This window comes from Bubalus kerabau, chromosome 13 (assembly GCF_029407905.1).
Source record: "Bubalus kerabau isolate K-KA32 ecotype Philippines breed swamp buffalo chromosome 13, PCC_UOA_SB_1v2, whole genome shotgun sequence".
Classification (NCBI taxonomy): Eukaryota; Metazoa; Chordata; class Mammalia; order Artiodactyla; family Bovidae; genus Bubalus; species Bubalus kerabau.
The window spans coordinates 16897055-16916117 of record NC_073636.1 but is presented as its reverse complement, the minus strand read 5'-3'; the positions used below and the strand labels follow the sequence as shown (position 1 = coordinate 16916117).

General features: G+C 42.0%; 1 protein-coding gene across 5 annotated transcripts in view; it reads left to right on the top strand.

Moving 5' to 3' along the window:
- UPF2 (UPF2 regulator of nonsense mediated mRNA decay) overlaps window positions 1-14910 on the top strand; it is a 97131-nt gene extending 82221 nt beyond the window's left edge. For 2 of the 5 annotated variants that reach the window (XM_055543569.1, XM_055543570.1), the window contains exons 19-22: window positions 993-1160; window positions 8068-8209; window positions 9493-9613; window positions 11151-11284. In XM_055543569.1, coding sequence (XP_055399544.1) covers window positions 993-1160; window positions 8068-8209; window positions 9493-9613; window positions 11151-11172 — 453 coding nt within the window. In that variant the 3' untranslated portion in view covers window positions 11173-11284. Of the gene's footprint in view, window positions 1-992; window positions 1161-8067; window positions 8210-9492; window positions 9614-11150; window positions 11285-13642 lie in introns of those variants that run through there. The other 3 variants (XM_055543572.1, XM_055543568.1, XM_055543567.1) reach the window with 3 other exon arrangements.
- The last annotated feature ends 4153 nt before the right edge of the window (window positions 14911-19063 follow it).

Here is a 19063-nt window from a genome sequence, read left to right as displayed (position 1 = left end):
AATATGGTACCTGAATCAAGAGTATTTAAATGGCAGTAAAGAAGTTTTAATACCTTCATGCCCTTTTAGCATTGCTTGCTTAGCTTTGAAGTATCATGTTCAGCTCTTTCCTCATTTGTGCTCCATTCATTCAGACTTAGAAAATTATTTGCAGTTCCCTAAATGCACCTGCTGTTTCACATCTTTGCTTTTGCACCTGTTCTTCCCCTGTCTAAATTCTCTGTGTATCCCCCAAACTGCTCTTTTACCATCTGGTTGGAAGAAGGCTTGTGAAGTCTTTAATGTTCTCAAATGTCCCGTTTTCATTCAACCTCTTGTGAAATCTCAGCACCCACCCACTCTCAACTAGTCATATGTAGTCACTTTATTGTACACGTTATACACAACTCAGATAAATCGTAATTAATTTCTCTTTCTTACTTAACAAGCTTATGAGCTCTTGGAGGATTAGAGATTATCTTTTTAATACTAGTATCTCCAAGCTTAACACATAGTAAGTCATCCATCAGTGAAGATTTGTTTTAATTATTGTTGATAAATCCAGTGTAAATGTTAAAAAGAATTGATATTAACAAGTAGGAAGTTATCTGTTCACTCTTAAATACTGAGCTCTGACTGCGTGTGCTCACAGCAGGAAACACCAGAGAAAGCGCACATTGATGAACCATCGGTCAGGTAGGGGTGCTCATAGATAAGGAGGCGGTTGTGGCCCATGATAATTACAAAGGAAGATGTGTGCTCTGAAGGTGAGTGAAAGGGCCCAGTGTACTCAAACAGGACAGTAGAACCTGCAGCACTGTGTGTTTGAGTTTGGGAGAGGCCTGACCCATCAGCAGGAGCCAAATCGTATGGTTCCAAGGGATGTGTGGAGGTGGGGGACGACTCTGGTTTCAGAAAGATTACTTGGGTCTAATGATTGTTCTAAGATATATAGCACTGAAGGAATTACAATTTATTGGGCTATTCACATTTTTTTCATTTCTGTCTTTAAGCAACGAAGTGGCGAATCTGTGAAAGTGCACCAACTTGATGTTGCCATTCCCTTGCACCTCAAAAGCCAGCTGAGGAAAGGACCCCCACTTGGTGGTGGGGAGGGAGAGACAGAGTCTGCAGACACAATGCCATTTGTTATGTTAACCCGAAAAGGCAATAAGCAACAGGTGAGAATCTGTCCACAGTGTATTCCCTGTTCATTGGTAGTTCCCAAGTGTAAGTGGTAACTTTGTTTTATAGGTTCTTGCTTACAGGGGGAAAAGACTGGTATTCAATGGTAGAAATAATTTTATCTGTTAAGTGCACAGAAGACACATGTAACTTCCATCAAATAGATGGGTGTTTTTTAATGGAAAGAACATTTAAAATTTAAGTCATATGCATTTGTTAGAAGGTACACATACTGACTTTCAGTAGGAAGGTTTTATCAGTAAGCTCACAGTGAGAAAGGAAAGGAGGGTGATGGCAGATAATCTTGAAAAAAAATGCTCACTTGCCAAATGGCTTTTGGAAAAGAAAAAAAAAACCATTGTTTTCTGACCCCTGATCCTTCTCCTCCATTCTCCTTAAACCACCTCCTCTTTCTTTCCCTTATCTCACAGATGGCCCTCACAATCATTCCCCTGTCTACTAAGCTTTGATTCATACATTCAGTCCTCAAATATTATTTGTCTGCTCTGCCAAATACCCGCCCAAGTGTAAGGCAATGGTGATGAACAGGATGTAGCCCCTGGCCATGTGAGCACACACCAGCTGAGGGAGAGAGACAAGCATAATATTATACTTGCTGATTGTGGAAAGTGCCCTGAAGGAAATGGAGCCTGGCTCCCAGATCTAACTCGAGGATACATCATTTATTACTAGTTCTGTTAAAAAAAAAAAAGAAAATTTCACACTTATTTCTGAGTTCAAGCTGCCTCTTAGAGTTGATGGAATCTTAGGATAATTAACAGCATTTTTTTCTGTTTTAGTGGTATGTAAAATAATGGTGCATCTTTAATTAACAGAAGCATCTATAAATATGGTGGCTAGAACAGCTTGTCAGACCAGTCTGATACCTGGTTCCCACGTTCGTTTAAATTGTCATTTAACAGCTACACTTATTGTTGACTTGTTACGTACCAGGCACTGTTCCACGTGCAGAAATATAGCAGTCAACCAAGTCCCTCCTCTCTTTGGAGCTTTCATTCTAGTATTGAGAGGCAGACAAGAAATAATGTCAGGTTGAGGACAATGCTCTGTTGGAAAATAAAGCAAGTTAAGAGGATAGGAGACTGAAGTGGGGAGGAGGTGATGAGAGGGAGACTGCTGTTGTAGAGGGTGACCAAGGAAGGCCCGGAATATCCTCTGTGACTCGAGGGACATTCTGTTCCCTCCCTTCCAGAACGGGCTCAAGGAGATGGTGCCTACCTTCATCTTTTATCTCTGCTTTGTCAGGTAATTTCTTGTTACTCAAAAGATCAAAGTTGCAGAGCATATCATCATTTTGCTGTGGTGCAAATAAGTCTTGAGATGTGAAAGCTGAGTACCAGTTAGGATCACATAATGGAGGGCTGGGAACAGGCTTTCCATCATGACTCACGTGTAAATAGTTAACTTGACTTCGCTTCTGAGCACTGCTGGATCTTTGTCAGATATTCTTCATAATTCCATAAAGTCAACAGGACTTTCCTCCGTCCTAGACTTTAAGGTTATCAAGGTTTTACAAAAGCTCCCCACTTTCTCACCTTCAGGCCAGAGTTGAGCCCTGACATTTCCCCTCTCCCTCATCCTCCACCCAGTCCCTAGAAAAAGAAGGGTTTGTTTTTGATCAAGACCCTAGACTTGGTGCTGGAGTCTTTGTAAAACTACTCTTCCCAGCACTTGGAACTGCTGGTTCACCATGGCCCCCAGAATTCCCGAAGTCCAGAGTTTCTGCTTTTCTTTTCTAGGGATAACTTAGTTCTCTGAGTAGACTTTTCCCTTTTTTTTTTTTTTAATAATTGTCAAGGGCAGTACATGGCAACATCAGTTCCATAGGCTGAACTATCACATGGGAATTGGTTCCTATTCCTATACAGCTCCTGAACTTTCTTTGCTACATTGACACATTTACTGAGTCTTGATTTTTCTTATTTAAAAGGAGCTTTAGGAATATATTTCTGTGAAGATCAACTTGTTCAGTCACCCAGTTGTGTCCGACTCTTTGTTACCCCATAGACTGCAGCACACCAGGCCTCCATGTCCCTCACCATCTCCTGGAGTTTGCCCAAGTTCATACTCATTACATCGGTGATGGCGTCCAGCTATCTCATCCTCAGATGCCCTCTTCTTCTGCGCTCCATCTTTCCCAGCATTAGGGACCTTTCCAATGAGTTGTCTGTTCACATCAGATGACCAAAGTACTGAAGGTTCAGCTTCATTATCAGTCCTTCCAGTGAATGTTCAGGGTTTATCTCCCTTAAGATTGACTGATTTGATCTTCTTGCTGTTCAAGGGACTTTCAGGAGTCTTCTCCAGCACCACAGTACGAAGGTATCAATTCTTTGGTATTCTTCCTTCTTTACAGTCCAGCTCTCTCAACCGTACGTGACCACTGAGACAATGATAGCCTTGACTATGGACCTTTGTCATCAGAGTAATGTCTCTGCTTATCAACAGACTGTCTAGGTTTGTCACCATTTTCCTGCCAAGAAGCAATTGTCTTCTGGTTTCGTGGCTGCAATCACTGTCCTCAGTGATTTTGGAGACCAAGAAGAGGAAATCTGTCACTACTTCCACCTTTTCCCCTTCTGTTTGCCATGCAGTAATGGGGCCAGATGCCATGATCTTAGTTTAATATTTACTCTTAAGCTGGCTCTTTCACTCTCATCAAGAGGCTCTTTAGTTCCTCTTCGCTTTCTGCCATTAGAGTGGTATCATCTGCATATCCGAGGTTGTTGATGTTTCTCCTGCCTATCTTTTCATTCCAGCTTGTAATTCATCCAGCCCGGCATCTTTCATGATGTGTTCAGTGTATGATTAAACAAACAGGGTGAGAGCAGACAGCCCTGTCATACTCCTTTCTCGATCTTGTATGGATCAGTTGTTCCATACAGGGTTCTAGCTGTTGCTGCTTAACCACATGCAGGTTTCTCAAGAGACAGGTAAAATGGTCTGTATTCCCATCTCTCTAAGGGCTTCCACAGTTTGCCGTAATCCACATAGTCAAAGACTTTAGTGTTGTCGATGAAACAGATGTTTTTCTGAAATTCCCTTGCTTTCTCTATTTCAGCGAATATTGGTGATTTTATCTCTTATTTCTCATCCTTTTCTAACCCCAGCTTGGACATCTGGAAGTTCTTCATTTGCATAATGCTGAAGCCTAGCATATAAGATTTTAGGCATGACCTTACTAGCATGAGAGATGAGTGCAGTTATCTGATGGTGAGCACATTGTTTGGTATTACCCTTCTTGGGGATTGGGATAAGAATTAATCTTTTCCAGTCCTGTGGCTACTGCTGGGTCTTCCAGATTTGCTCATGTAATAAATGTAAAACCTTGATGGCATCATCCTTTAGGGCTTTGAATAGTTCTGCTAGAATTTCATCATATCCACTGGATTTATTAACAGTAGTGCTTCTTAAGGCCCACTTGACTTCCCACTCTAGAATGTCTGGCTCTGGGTGACTAATCACACCATCATAGTAATCCAGTTCATTAAGATCTTTTTTATAGAGCTTTTCCATGTATTCTTTTCATCTCTTCCTGATCTCTTCAGCATCTACTAGATCTCTTACCGTTTTTATCCTTTATTGTGCTCATCTTTGGGCAGAATGCTCCCTTGCTGTTCCCACTTTTTCTGAAGAGATATCTACATCTTTTCCCTTTGGTTGTATTCTTCTGTTATTAAACATTGTTCATTGAAGAAGGCCTTCTTATGTCTTCTAGCTGTTTTTTGGAACTCTGCTTTTAATTGGATGTACCTTTCCCTCTCTCCCTTGCTTTTTGTTTCTTTGTTTTTCCGCTATTTGTAAAACCTCCTCAGATAACCACTTTGCCTTCTTGCTTTGCTTGTTGTTTGGGGTGATTTTGTTTGCCACCTCCTGTACAATATTACAACCTCTGTCCATAGTTCTTCAGGCACACTGTTAACAAGATCTAGTCCCTTGAATCTATTCATTACCTCTACTATGAATTCATACAGGATTTGACTTAAGTTATACTTGGCTGGCCTGTTGTTTTTCCCCGTTTTCTTTAGTTTAAGCCTGAGTTTTGCTGTGAGAAGCTGATGATCTGAGCCAAAGTCAGCTCCAGGTCTTGTTTTTGCTGATTGTATACAGCTTCTCCATCAGTTTGACTTTGCTATTGACCATTTGGTGATGTCCATGTGTAAAGTCATCTCTTGTATTGTTGAAAAAGGGTATTTACTATGACTAGTGCATTCTTTTGGCAGAATTCAGTTAAGCTTTGCCTTGCTTCATTTTGTTCTCCAAAGCCAAACTTACCTATTACTCCAAGTATGTCTTGACTTCCTACTTTTGCATTCCAATCCCCAGTGATGAATAGAACACCTTTTTTAGGTGTTAGTTCTAGGAAGTCTTCTAGATCTTCATAGAACTGATCAACTTCAGCTTCTTCAGCATCAGTGGTAGGGGCATAGACTTGGATTACTGTGATATTGAATGGCTTGCCTTGGAAGTGAACCAAGATTATTGTCATTTTTGAGGTTGTACCCAAGTACATTGTTTCGGACTCTTGTTGATTATGAGGGCTACTCTGTTTCTTCTATGGGATTCTTGGCCACAGTAGTAGATATGATGGTCATCTGAATTAAATTAGTCCATTCTCATCCATTTTAGTTCGCTGATTCATAGGATGTCTGTGTTTATTCTTACCATCTCCTTAACCACATCCACTTTTCCTTGATTCATGGACCTAATGTTCCAGGTTCCTATACAATACTGTTCTTTGCAGCATCAGATTTTACTTTTATCACCAGACACATCCACAACTGAGTATCTTATCCGCTTTGGCCCAACTGCTTCATTCATTCTGGGGCTATTGGTAATTCTCCGCTCTTCCCCAATAGCATATTGGACATCTTCAGACCTGGGGGACTTATCTTTTGGTGTCATATCTTTTTGGCCTTTTATACAGTTCATGAGGTTGTCAGCAGGTATACTAGGTGGTATAACCTGGGTATAACCAGGTATAACCAGGTTTGCCATTCCCTCCTCCAGTGGATCACATTTTGTCAGAACCCTCTGCTATGACCTGTCCATCTTGGGTGGCCCTGCGTGGCGTGGCTCATAGCTTTATTGAGTTATGCAAGCCCCTTCACCACAACAAGGCAGTGATCCATGAAGGGGGACGATCAACTTATACAACAATAAGTAATCAATTTTCTTCATTCATCCCTCTGTTTCCTGAGGCACATATGAAAAATTCATGACCTGTGTCAGTTTGCACACCCTTTTGATCTTTTCAGAATGTGTAGGCATAAAATTAAAACCTACCTTCAGAAACTTTTGAGCTTTGAAAAGTAAATTCATTTCAGTAGTCCTGAATTCTAAATTCTATGGGTCAAAGTAAGACTATGTGTCTGTATTTTAACAGAAATATTTTTTTGTTCAAAGTAGATAGATTATATACTGTGTAACCCATATAACTTCAGAATAAGGAGTGAAGTCCTTACTTCTTAAAACGTGAAATTTTGTTTAAGGAAACATTTTTATTGAACTTTATTTTTAAAATGTTAGCAAACATGAAATGAGAGCTCAGAGTACTTGGTTATTAAGTAAAGTTTCAACTCATAAACATTATTTGGAGTTTTGGAATATGTTCAATTTTAGGAACATTATTTGAAGAAACATCGCTGTTATTTTGTGGTCTGAAGAAGAAAGTATATTTTGTTCTGACTTTTATTTCTTTATTTGACTTTTGGGTGTTGGTTCTTCTGGTGCAACGGTTTTTCTAGAAATGTGAAATGCGTAGCCTTATAGGAATCTTGAGTTCTTAAGTGAAAGATCTCTTTGTGCACCAAATTTGTGCCCAGAAATAACTTTCTTCTGTAGTCAGTAGGAAAAGAAAAATTTGTACCAGTGAAGTAAGTAGTTGAAAAGAAAGGAAAATACTGTTGATAATTTCTTTCTAGATTCAAATGTCTATGAATTAGAATAATAAACTGAAAGAAAATGTCTTATTAAAGCAGAAGTTTTAATGTAAAAGAGCCATTATGTAATGTTTTAAAGAATTTTTTGTTTTAAACAAATGCAAAAGATATTTATTTTGGTTTAATAGTTGTTAACAATCCTGAACCAGGAACATCCTGCTAAAAACAAAACATTCCATAGATAAGAATTATTCCCCTATAACTAATTGTTCAGTTGCTAAACTCTTTCTCTTTTCCAGCATCACAGCTATCTTTAGACTGTGAGACTGTGAAGACTTGATAATCCTAAAGGTGGACTAGATTTGTTCTGTATAGTCCAGAGGGTAGAAATGAAAAGGGTGCAGATTACAGCTTGCTGTATAAGACCCTTTCTGACAATTAGCCATATGTAACAGGGTCTACACAGTGAAAAATGATCCCCTGTTGTTTAGATGTGTTGCTTCCAAACAGGGTGCAGGAAAGAGGAGTGTCTGCTTTTTATGGACATTGAACTTGATGGCCTTCCATTTCTTATCCAACCCTCATGAGTTTATCTCTTAAGTAGAGTAACACTATTGTCTGTGTATGTTTTTAGATGGTACTGTCTTTATTGACTTATTAGGAAAGGAAAAATTAATTTTCTAACCTCATTTAACTCTACTTATTTATTTGGGCTTCCCAGATGGCTCACTGATAAAGAATCTACCTGCCTGTGCAGGAGACACAAATGACTTGGGTTCAGTCCCTGTGTTGGGAAAGATCCCCTGGAGTAGGAAATGGCAACCCACTCCAGTATTCTTGCCTGGGAAATCCCACGGACAGAGGAGCCTGGCAGGCTGCAGTCCATGGGGTCACAACGACTTGGGAGTGACTGAGAACAAACGCATGCACTGATTTATTTGAAATCTTTGTTTCTTGATTTTCTCAAGCCGTTTGTGGTTTCTTTACTTTTTTTTCTCAGTTTAAAATCCTTAATGTACCCATGTCTTCCCAACTTGCTGCAAATCACTGGAACCAGCAACAAGCAGAACAAGAAGAGAGGATGAGAATGAAAAAGCTCACACTAGATATCAATGAACGGCAAGAACAAGAAGATTATCAAGGTATCAAATCGTTTCCAGGACAGAAGTGGAAAATTGTGATGCCTTTTGGGTTTTTTAAATACAGAACATCAAAGCTATTATTCTGCTCCTTTTCATGTCATGTTTGTTTATATTTAGCCTGAGAAGTTAATTGTCTTTTATATTCCTTTCTGTCTTTATTTTTCTTTCACTTATTTATAAAATAACACTAATGTAATGTTTATCATATTTTGCTTCCCTTATAATTCAGTTAGATTCCATACTGTAAGAGCTGGATTGCAGGTGAGATAGTACCAAGTTTTAATTGCCTTGTGTTGCCAGTCAACTGTGAGCAAATTATTATTCAGCAAATATCATCTCTTGTCTGTTTGGGAATCCTGGTCTTGAGGACTCTCTTCCTTCCAGATTTGAGGGCATCAAATTAGGATTTCAGTTTTATACAGACATACTCAGCACACTTGGATTAGCTAAACTTTACATATGGAGTCCACAGACACCTTAAAAGGCCCTCAGAGCCATAACATGGCTTTTATATAGTGTTGTACTCACAAAACTGCTTTTTGTGCAAGAGGTTGTTGTATAAATAAATATTTGGTTTTCTATCTTTAAATCCCACTTTTAGAATCTTCTCTTTTGGTTGATGCCAATTTTTAAAAAATAATCGTTGTTTATTTATTTATTTGGTCATGACTAAAGTCATGCGGGATCTTAGTTCCCTGACTGGGTATCGAACCCATGTCCCTTGCAATGGAAGCATGGAGTCCTAGCCACTGGACCACCAGGGAATTCCCAGTACTCAGGGTTCTTTATCATAAAATAATGGTAGCTAACACTCAGTAGAAGTGCTTATTATGGCCAGATGCTTATGTACTTGATCATAGCTTTTAGTCCTCACAATAATTCCATGAGATAAATGAAATTTTATATTTAGGGAAACTGAGCCAAAAGCCCCATAGCTAGTAGTATGTGGCAGAGCTGGGATCTAATCTAATATCGCTTAGCTCCAAACACCATGCTCTCAGCTGTTGTACTCTGTTGCTTCTTACACTGTTTCACTGCCTCACAAGACACACAGTTGTGGCCCCATTGACTGTAAGGGAGCATGGTGTTATATGGTACACAAGAGCATATCTCCTCTCTTGATTGCTCTTCCAGTACTTCTCAATTATTTTAGTCCATATAATGGTGATTTTTCTTCAGTTAGCTACCTGACAGAACTAATAAATTTATCTCCCTTTATTTGCTTATTGGGAGAAGTACATTTACCAATGTTAATGCCTTTTCTGTTTTGCTCCTAACTACAGAGATGCTACAGTCTCTTGCCCAACGCCCAGCTCCAGCAAACACCAATCGGGAGCGGCGGCCTCGTTACCAACACCCAAAGGGAGCGCCTAATGCGGATCTAATCTTTAAGACTGGTGGGAGGTATGACGATCTCACTTGTTTCTGCCTTAGCTAGTTCTTTTTCATGGTGTCTGTGTGAGTAAGTTAGATAGTTCTGGATTATACCTAATGATAAAGGCCCAAGGATTAGCACAATAGAAAAGTCTTTGAGTTGTAGATATTTGAGGGAAAAAAACCTGTTTATAAAACAGTTACATTTTTTTTGGTTTGTTTTATAAAATCTTGATTTTAGTCATACCAGTATTGGTTTTCATTTTCTTTGGCTTTTTTGGATTTTTAAAAATTTTCTCTTTTGCATTTATAGAGAGGACTAGTTATTGATTAATTGGAGAGAAGTCACAGGCTTTTTGTTAGAATTTCTTAAGCCAGTGTTAAGTAATCATAATGTTTATAAAAACTCAAAACCTGTTGTTAGACCTTGAGGCATGCAGATTGAGTTTTTTGGGGGGGTATTTTGTTTGTTTTTAAATTATAAAATATCCTGCTGAGACCCATGCCAGTTCTTCTTAAACTTGAGTTGCCTGATGTGAAATAACTAAAACTGTAAGGTATTTCACATAGAAGATATTCCCTAATAAGACCTCACTCATCTTGTTTTTAAGGAACAAAATTGTTGAAAGTTTAGCAGGATCTGATCTGAAGACCCTTCCCCATCAATTTCGTTCTCTCTTGTGTTTGGGTTATTATCAAAAGTGACATAGTCTTTGCTGCTCTTACAGGTCTGCCTCGGGGTATTAGTGTTTAGACTGAGGCTTTCAGAGCCGTCAGATATCAACGTGTTGTTGGGAGTAGGCGAGCAGGTGTAGGAGAGAGGTGCTGGGGTTGCAGAAATGGTCCACTGCTGGAGTAGTAGCACTGCAGAAAATGCAGGTGTTCATCCTGTGTCTTTACTCACTAAGAATATTTGTGTTCCTGCTACCGTTTTACTTTGAACTATATGCTCAGGCCCTGATAGCTCAGTTGGTACAGAATCCACCTGCAATGCAGGAGACCCCAGTTCGATTCCTGGGTCGGGAAGATCCGCTGGAGAAGGGATAGGCTACCCACTCCAGTGTTCTTGGGCTCCCTTGTGGCTCAGCTGGTAGATAATCTGTCTGCAGTGTGGGAGACCTGGGTTTGATCCCTGGGTTGGGAAGATACCCTGGAGAAGGGAAAGGCTACCCACTCCAGTACTGTGGCCTAGAGAATTCCATGGACTGTATAGTCCATGGTGTTGCAGAGTGGGACATGACTGAGTGTCACTTCACATATGCTCAGACAACTCTAATCTAATTTCAGTTTAGGAAATTGGTTTGTCACGGAGTTCTCACATCCTTCAGGGTTACTCATGGCTTGTGGGATAAAGTCCCAGCTCCTCATTTGATAACATGACCCTGGATGATAGGGTGCGCTCTATTTACTGGCTTTCTCTTCTGCTGTTCTTTGCCCTCCTCCCCACCCAGCTGGCCTCTTAGTTCTCCTAGTTTTGCTGTCTTTTGCCTCTCTCTGTTTGGAACCCTCTTGGGCTCTTCCTCTGGATAACTCTTGCTTCTCCGTCTGGTCTCACCTTGATACTTAGGAGTCTCACCTTGGTGCCCTGAGTCACGGTGCTTCCCCAAACCTTACAGTGCTTCATCACCTGCCAGCCTGTCTCCGTCCCCCAGAAAATTGACGATCCAGGAAGCCTTGAATTACTTTCCGTATTGTCTCCTACACAGCTTTTGGTGCCTAGCATGTAGTAGATCCCCAGTAAATGTTTGTTGAATGGACAGAGAAACTTCAAAAAAAAATAATCTTTGTTTAATCATTTAATCAGCTTTCTTCCTATGTTATGCTACCCAGCACTCATTCCCTTTTGTTTTCCTAATTTTGTGAGACTCCAATTCTTCAGCTACTTCCTTACCTATTTTAAATCTCTTCCTAAAATACTGATTTGGAAAATAAAATCCTAACTTGTACAGTGCTCTTTAAAATGACCCTCTGTAAGGTCTCATGGTTTTGTGGTATTTTTAAAGCCAGAGCTCTCAAAATGCAGGTAATAATGAATATTGGGGAGGAACAAACAAATGCGTAAAAATGAGTTTCTGAGCCTTTCAAGTACCATGTGTTTTTTAAACTTAAATTTAAGTGAAGTGTAGTCATGTGGAAGAACATTAGCTGATGGGATGGTGTCTTTTGGTGGTTTGGCTCCTCTTTATTTTCTTCTGTTTTTAACACTGGGCCAGACTCACTGGGAAGCTGCTTATCTAGAGCCATGGTCCTTGGCTACCTGGTGCTGAATTCCTATAGAAGGAGGCAGAAGAAATTCTGTGAGGTCTAAAGAACTGTTTTCAGTTGACTCCTAACTTGGCTAGTACTCTTTTAAAAGTTATTAATATTGTTGACATTGTATGGCAGATGAAGGGAAATTTACTAGAAACCTGGTTATTAAAGTGGTTTTAAGTTTTTCTTATCTCTAGATTTTGATAAGACTCTCAGACATTAATTGTAATGATTTTTATATTTTCTAATCAGGATTGAAATAGGCTGTAAGTTAAAATTTCAGCCCTTCTCCCTGGGTATTAATGTTCTAACAAAGTATAAGCATTTTGCGAATGAATTAAAATGGCAATAGCACTCTAAGTAATACAGTTACCCAGGTGTTTTGTAAGGCAGGACAGGGTTGCTTTCCACTCTGCTAGTGTTGAAAAAACTGTGAAACTCAGCATTATGGGAAAGATTGAGGGCAGGAGGAAAAGGGGGCACCAGAAGTTGAGATAGTTAGATGGCATTACTGACTCAGTGGACATGAGTTTGAGCAAACTCGAGGAGATAGTGAAGGACAGGAAAGCCTGGCGTGCTGCAGTCCATGGGGTTGCAGAGAGTCGGACATGACTTAGCAACTGAACAACAATAGCATCTTTGGCAAATACAGTTTACACTCTGTAAATTCGTGTGGATTATACCATTGCTCCTCAAACTTTAAAATACACATTTTAACCATCTTGACTCTCATTAAACTACTGGTTCTGATTAGTTTCTAACAAGCTGTCAGGTGATGTCAAAGCTGCTGGAGTGTGGACCACTCTCAGAGTGATTATATATAGTGAGAGATTATATGGCAAGTGTGTCTCACTTATCAAAGACTGTGAACACTTTTCCTTTATTCACTGCATTTGTCTAAAATATTCTGTTTTAGACCATTGCTTTGTCTTGACATCAAGAGAGAGACTGTTTCTTTCTCTCAGGGAGTACTCCAGTTACTGACCTGTTCCCATTCTGTTCAGTTCTGTACAACTTGCAGATGTATCCAACTGAAGATAGACTTTTCCTTATTTGCATTTTAGTCTTTGGAAGTTTCTTGCTAATGCAACTGGCCTTGTGTAGGCAACCTGTGTTAATTTGCTAGAGCTGCCGAAAGATAGCATAGTACATGGTGTGATTCACACAACAGGACTCGCATCTCACACTCTGGAGGCTGGAATCCAAAGTCAAGGCAGGGTCGCTTCTTTCTGAGGGCTGAGAGGGACAGTCTGCTCCCAGCTCCCTGCTGGCTCCTGGTGGTTTGCCAGCAGCCCCTGGCACTCCTGGCTTCTGCAGCACCTTCTGATCCCTGCCTTCCTTTTCATGTGGGGTTCTCCTCAGGTATGTGTCTGTCCAGATGTCCTGTTACGAGGACACAGTCATACTGGATTAGGGGCTCATCTGATTCCAGTCTGGCCTCCTCTTAACTAATTACATCTGCAGTGACCCTTTCTCCAAATAAGGTTGCATTCTGAGGTTCAGAGGTTAGACTTCAGCACATAAATTTGGGGGTTATGCAGTTCAGCTGTGACATCATGAGTTTTCAGCATCTTAGAAAGTAGTTATAGGAAAGCTGACGGGCCCACCCTCCCCATCACTGTCAGAATTGCCCTGTTCAGTGTCCCTCTGCCCCCTCTTGTTTCTGCAGTAGGAATCTGTACCCTCTTTAAAAAGCACTGACTTCTCTGTAGTCAGTGAACAGTGGCTGGTGGTGCTCAGGGGGCATTTTCTTGCTGGAGGGACATCCTCAGTCCTGGTTCTTTAACATTGCCCTGTTTGTGCCTCTAGGAGACGTTGATCCAGCAGCACGTGTCATTTCATTAGGTCCTGTATCTGATGTTGTGGATAGTGGAGTCCTCCAGCAATTGAATGAGAGCAGTGGACACATCTCAGCATGTCGGTCTAGAGAGTTGCGAATCTAAACCTGGGACAGGCTGGGGCCATGAGGCAGAAACAGCAGCCTCTGCCAACACCGGAACAAGCCGACGCTTCCAGACAAGGCGGAAAAGGCCTTTTGTAATGGAAATCACGTGAGGGTTCATCTTCTCTTGAGAATGGCAGTCAAGAAATGAGGTGGTTGACTTGACTCCTGAGCAGTTACACCAGGAAGAGCGTCAGTGAGATGACTGAGCCGGAGAAGAGACGGTTGTAATGGTAATGGTATGGGGGAAATGAACTTGAGTTTAAACTTGATTTGAGTTTCAGTGTCTCTGAATTGAACATCCTATGTTGAAAGAAGATACATTTGGGGGCTCCAGAACTACAGTAGAAAAGTATAGAGCAAGCAGTAAAATCTTCTAGTGAAAACTTACATGCAGGACAGCAAAATGATGAAAGATATCCAGGTACCAGATAATCCACCAGGAAGGCTTTTGTTTAGGAATCTCTTTCATGAGGAACAAGGGATGGGGGAGAAAAATCAGTTTTATCCATCAGAGTCAGTAATACAACATTGCCTATTAGGGTAAAGGGAAAATGTGAGGACGATTAGTACACACAGCATGAACCCAGATGGCTTAGGGGAATCTGACACCAGCCTCAGAACAGGGATGGTTGAGCCCATTGTAAGTATCATTGAAAACAAACAGCGTGCCAGGCAGACACCACAGAAGATGGACGAAGGACAGCGAGAAGGGGATCCGGAGATTTTGTTGACCTTCATGGGTTTCTCTAAACAAAGTATGGAAACAGTAGAGCTTTTATTTTGCTTTTGTTTTTGTTTTGTTTTGTTTTCCCCCTACTACATAGAAATGAGAGTTCTTAGTCTGTTTCTGGCCAATCTGTTAATTTATTAGGATAGTTGTCTTTCGTTTGCTTTCCAGTAGGCATAGTGAATTTAGTTGAAGAGCAAGCACATCTGTAAGCTACAACTTGATTACATCTTTTTTTCTAGCTGTTTTGCATTTTTTCTTTCACCATATTTTAGTTTCTGCATGTAGAATTAAATAAGAAACAAAACTGTAAAGTTGTAACATTTCACATGGAAATGCTGCCCGATCTTCACCAGCTTCAGAAATCTGACCTTTGCCGATGCTGCAATAAAGTGTTGTAATTTCGATTTGGTGTGGTTGTGTTTTATTTGGTTTGGATTTTGGAAACCTATTAAATGGGTAAATCAGTATCTTCCATGGATATCTTTGTTCTTTATAGTCTTAGAGACGATTTTGTTTGCATTTCACTTGTTGCTTTCGTTTTAGCATCTGTTATTTGCATTGTTTTCTTGGGTGCCTGAGTCAGCTTACCTTGGGGTCAGTACAGAAAATAGCCCGTGGAATCCGATCGAATAAACATGTTTAGAAGAGGCTTGAACCAGTTACAGTGGAAAATGCTGGCACAGCACCATCTGGTCTGGGTGGTGTTTATGTTGTTACCTGAGGGTGTGCAGCAGGGTTGATAAAAGCCGCTGTAAGACAGGCAGCTCAGAAGGGAATCGCGAAAACCATTGTTTTCAGTTTCTTTCAGGTGTTCATTCCAAGGTTGACTGAGACAATCCAGAAGGTGTGACTGTAATCACTCTTGCTAAAATTCAGCTGAGAGTCATTCATTTTTGAAAAGAAAAAGACTTAATTAAGTTTCAAAACTCAGTTCTCTCAACCCTGTTTCCCAGCCCTCATTGCTATTTTACTTGCTGGCCCCACTTGGCACAGCATCCATCCCCGGACCAGTGATCAGCGGTCAAGGGGGCAAGTTCTGTGAAACCACTGGCTTCGCAGGCAGGAGTGTAAGAATTACCTGGACGAGGCCGCTTCCTACACTCATCCATAACTGGGATTCACTCAGATTTTAAACATGAAGCTTTTCCACAGTTACACGTTTATTTCTAGTTTGGCTTTTAAAGAACTCCAAATGTTTTATCTATACAACATCTCATTAAAACATCTCTCACTCTGCGTGGCTGCACTAGCTCTGTCTAATGCTCCTCCGTAGGCTTGTTTTGAATAAAGACAAAATGGAGGTGGAATCAGTTTAAAAATACTTCGCATGCTATACGTAAAACCACGTTTTTGGCATTCTTACTGTGATGCTTTTTTAAACCTTTGGACAAAGTACAAAGGATAGTCAGCCATCTTCTGTTATCTCAGTAAGTGCTTCTTTCTGAAGGAGTAACTTTGGAAATTGTTGGGTTATTAATCAAATGTTTCCTTGGAGGAGGTTTTAGTTTTATAGTTATTGGGGAAAGCATTTCAGATACTGCTGAGTATGTGCATGAATGTCTACAAGCACTCTTTTTTTTTTTTTTAAACCTTTTCTTTGGTTTCCTATGTGACACTGGATAGTTAGTCTGGTTGGATTTATGGATTTAAACATTTTGATGAATACTTGGTGACCATGGGAAGGGAAGGATTGATTGACCCCATTCTGTTTACCAGGCACTGGGGATACAAAGGTCGGGGAGAAAAAAATCCCTGCTCCCATGGGACACGCTAGTAAGGGAGAAATGTGACAATTCTGTGAAGTTAGGTGACCATATGTGTAAACTGCTTATGCAGTGCATGGCATGTAGGAAGGGTCCACTTGATGGCACTGTTACTATGATACCTTGTTTTCTCCTTACTGCCTGAGTTGGTTACTTTCAAGATGTACTTCAAGCTTCCTCTCCTCTAGGACACCTTGCTGTTCCCTCATCCCTCATTTGATTTAGATACTGTCCTTCCCTTGTAGCTCAGTTGGTAAAGAACGTGCCTACAATGCAGGAGACCCGGGTTTGATCCCTGGGTTGGAAAGATCCCCTGGAGAAGGAAATGGCAACCCACTCCAGTATTCTGGCCTGGAGAATCCCATGGACAGAGGAGCCTGGGGGGCTACAGTCCATGGGGTCGCAAAAGTCGGATACAACTTAGCGACTAAACCACCACCTTGAACTTCATCAAAGGTGCTGCCCACCTGCCCCTGAGTGGGGATGAGATTAATTGCAGGGTGGTGCTCAGCAGCTGTTCTGCAAGAGTTACACGGAACTCCTATCTATAGGAGCACCAGGCTGGACTAGGGGACCCTGGGAGGTGCTCATCACATGCTCCCCCGGACGCTGAGAAGTCTGAGGGAAATTGCTTTACCCCAGAAAGCGCATGTGGCCACATTCTCAACCACCTGTCCTGCCATTTCCACAGCAGGACTTCTGCAGTTGACCCAAATGCCACTGAACCCCAGGCCGGGTATGTGATGGGTTCTCATCTGCTGACCAGGTGAGCTCAGGAATTTGGAGAGTGGACACAGGTCCCACTAGTCTCCCATTTCCCAGTTCACTCTGACTCTGGATGCTGGCCTGAAGACTGGGGTCAGCACTCGCAGGGCATTTCTCGTGTGGACTGATGGGCAGAGTGTCAGTCTAGTTCCATGCATTGTTTGCTTTGTAATCTAGGAGGTGAGCAGGGGCACTTCATATGTCCCCTGAGATCTGTGTGCACCTGTACACACTTGCCACTAAGGAGCCCTCAGGCCTGGAACATTTTCTCAGTAGTGGCCCAGAGGTCTGAAACACCTATTCCCAAAGGGGATGTAGAGGCGCCAGGTGGACACCCTCAGTAACTCATTAGATGTTTATTGAGCACCAACTCCCATGCTTCCTACTTGTATGAACTTGGATGGTCATTGACCTCTAAACTTCAGTTTGCTCCTCTGTAGACAGTTTACTAGGGTTGTCTGAGGAATTAACAGGATAATGGACTTGAGGGTCTTCAAGTGGCTAGGATTGATATATAGTAAGTGCACAATAAATGTTGACCAGTAGTGGTAGTAATATTAGCACCACAGCTTCTGTGTGCTATGCACATTGTACATAGTTGGATTCAAAGTTGGCCAAGCTTGGCCCTTGAGCTCGTAAACCCTTGAAGTGTGCAGAGAATCCTGCGTTCAGACCTTGGTGGCTGAAAATCACACACAACTTCCAACAAGCTCCACTTTATTACCCACAGAAAAATGTTCCTGAACTGCTGTGGGAATGCCACCTTTCAGTGAAACAGGCCTGGGCTATGTCCCGTTACCTTGTCAGAAACAGTATCTGTCTCCCCAGAGATCACTGGCCACTTGATTTCAGGCATACACCTCTTTATTTTCTCAGTTTTTTTCTCTATATATCTCTTGCCAGTAACGGTTGAATATTAAGAAGAAACACACAAGGTCCTAGTTCGTCTGACTTCAGAAGTAGCACAGGTGGCTTGGGGGTCTTCCAGCATCCCAGAAAAGCATGGGCTTTTGGCTGAAATGCACCCTTCACCCAGGACAGATATGGATGGGGGTCAGATTGACAAGATTTAGCCCTCTTGAGGCTGGTGGGATTTTCGCCAGGCTTCCTCGAGAGGGCATGGTGAAGGGGAAGAAGCGGATGGAGCAGAACACGCAGCCGAGGTGAAAAGAGGAAGCAGAGTTGTCTTCAGCTTCATCAGATCTCCGCCCCCTGACACCCCTGCTCGGGTGCAGCGCAGGGCACGTAGTGCTACGGCTTCTGTGTAGGGGGCCATTGACTTAGCACTGAGCCCAGGAGGGATTGTGAGGTATGACCCCAATCCTCCAGTAATTGATAATCTGTTCCAAGCCACTTATGAATGTGCAGCCTCTTCCTTGATTCCAGCAAGGCGGGGCCGCTGGCTGGGATTGCACACCTGCTCTTCCTTGGGTAAGTTTCTCAGCCGAAGCTTCATTGATGTCGCCTGTGCGATAAGAATCAAATAGTGGGGTTTTCAGGGCGATGGAGAGTGGAGAACATTCACTCTGCACCTGCCATGTGCTAGGCTAAGGTCCTGGCGACACGGCAAATCCTGCTTCTGTGGAGCTGTTCTTGAAGGAAGAGCACACAGGAACAAAAAATTAAGAAGAATATCAAAATGAGAGAAGCTGAGATGGATACTGCGATGCTGAAGGCCCTGTTCTGGGATGGGCTTAGCTGCAGGTGCGGTAAGGGGCCTGTGGGGGCCCACATGCAAGGGCTGCTCGGAGCAGGAGCACGAAGACCTGGTGTCTTTAGCCAGAGTCAGGACAACACGGGCCAGTCCAGCTGTTGTCAAGCCTGCCCTGCCCACCCTGCTGCTTGGCTGCTGGTCCCCAGAGTGCTCCCTCATGAACACTACACTCTAACCACCTTCCCAGGCTCTGCTCCCCTGAGACCCAGACTGCAGCCCACGTGCTCCAGGGGTGAGGTGCCGTGGTCTGGTCGCTCAAGCTCGATTCCCTGAATGACAAGGATCAGCCCCTGGAAGATGGGGAAGGACATTC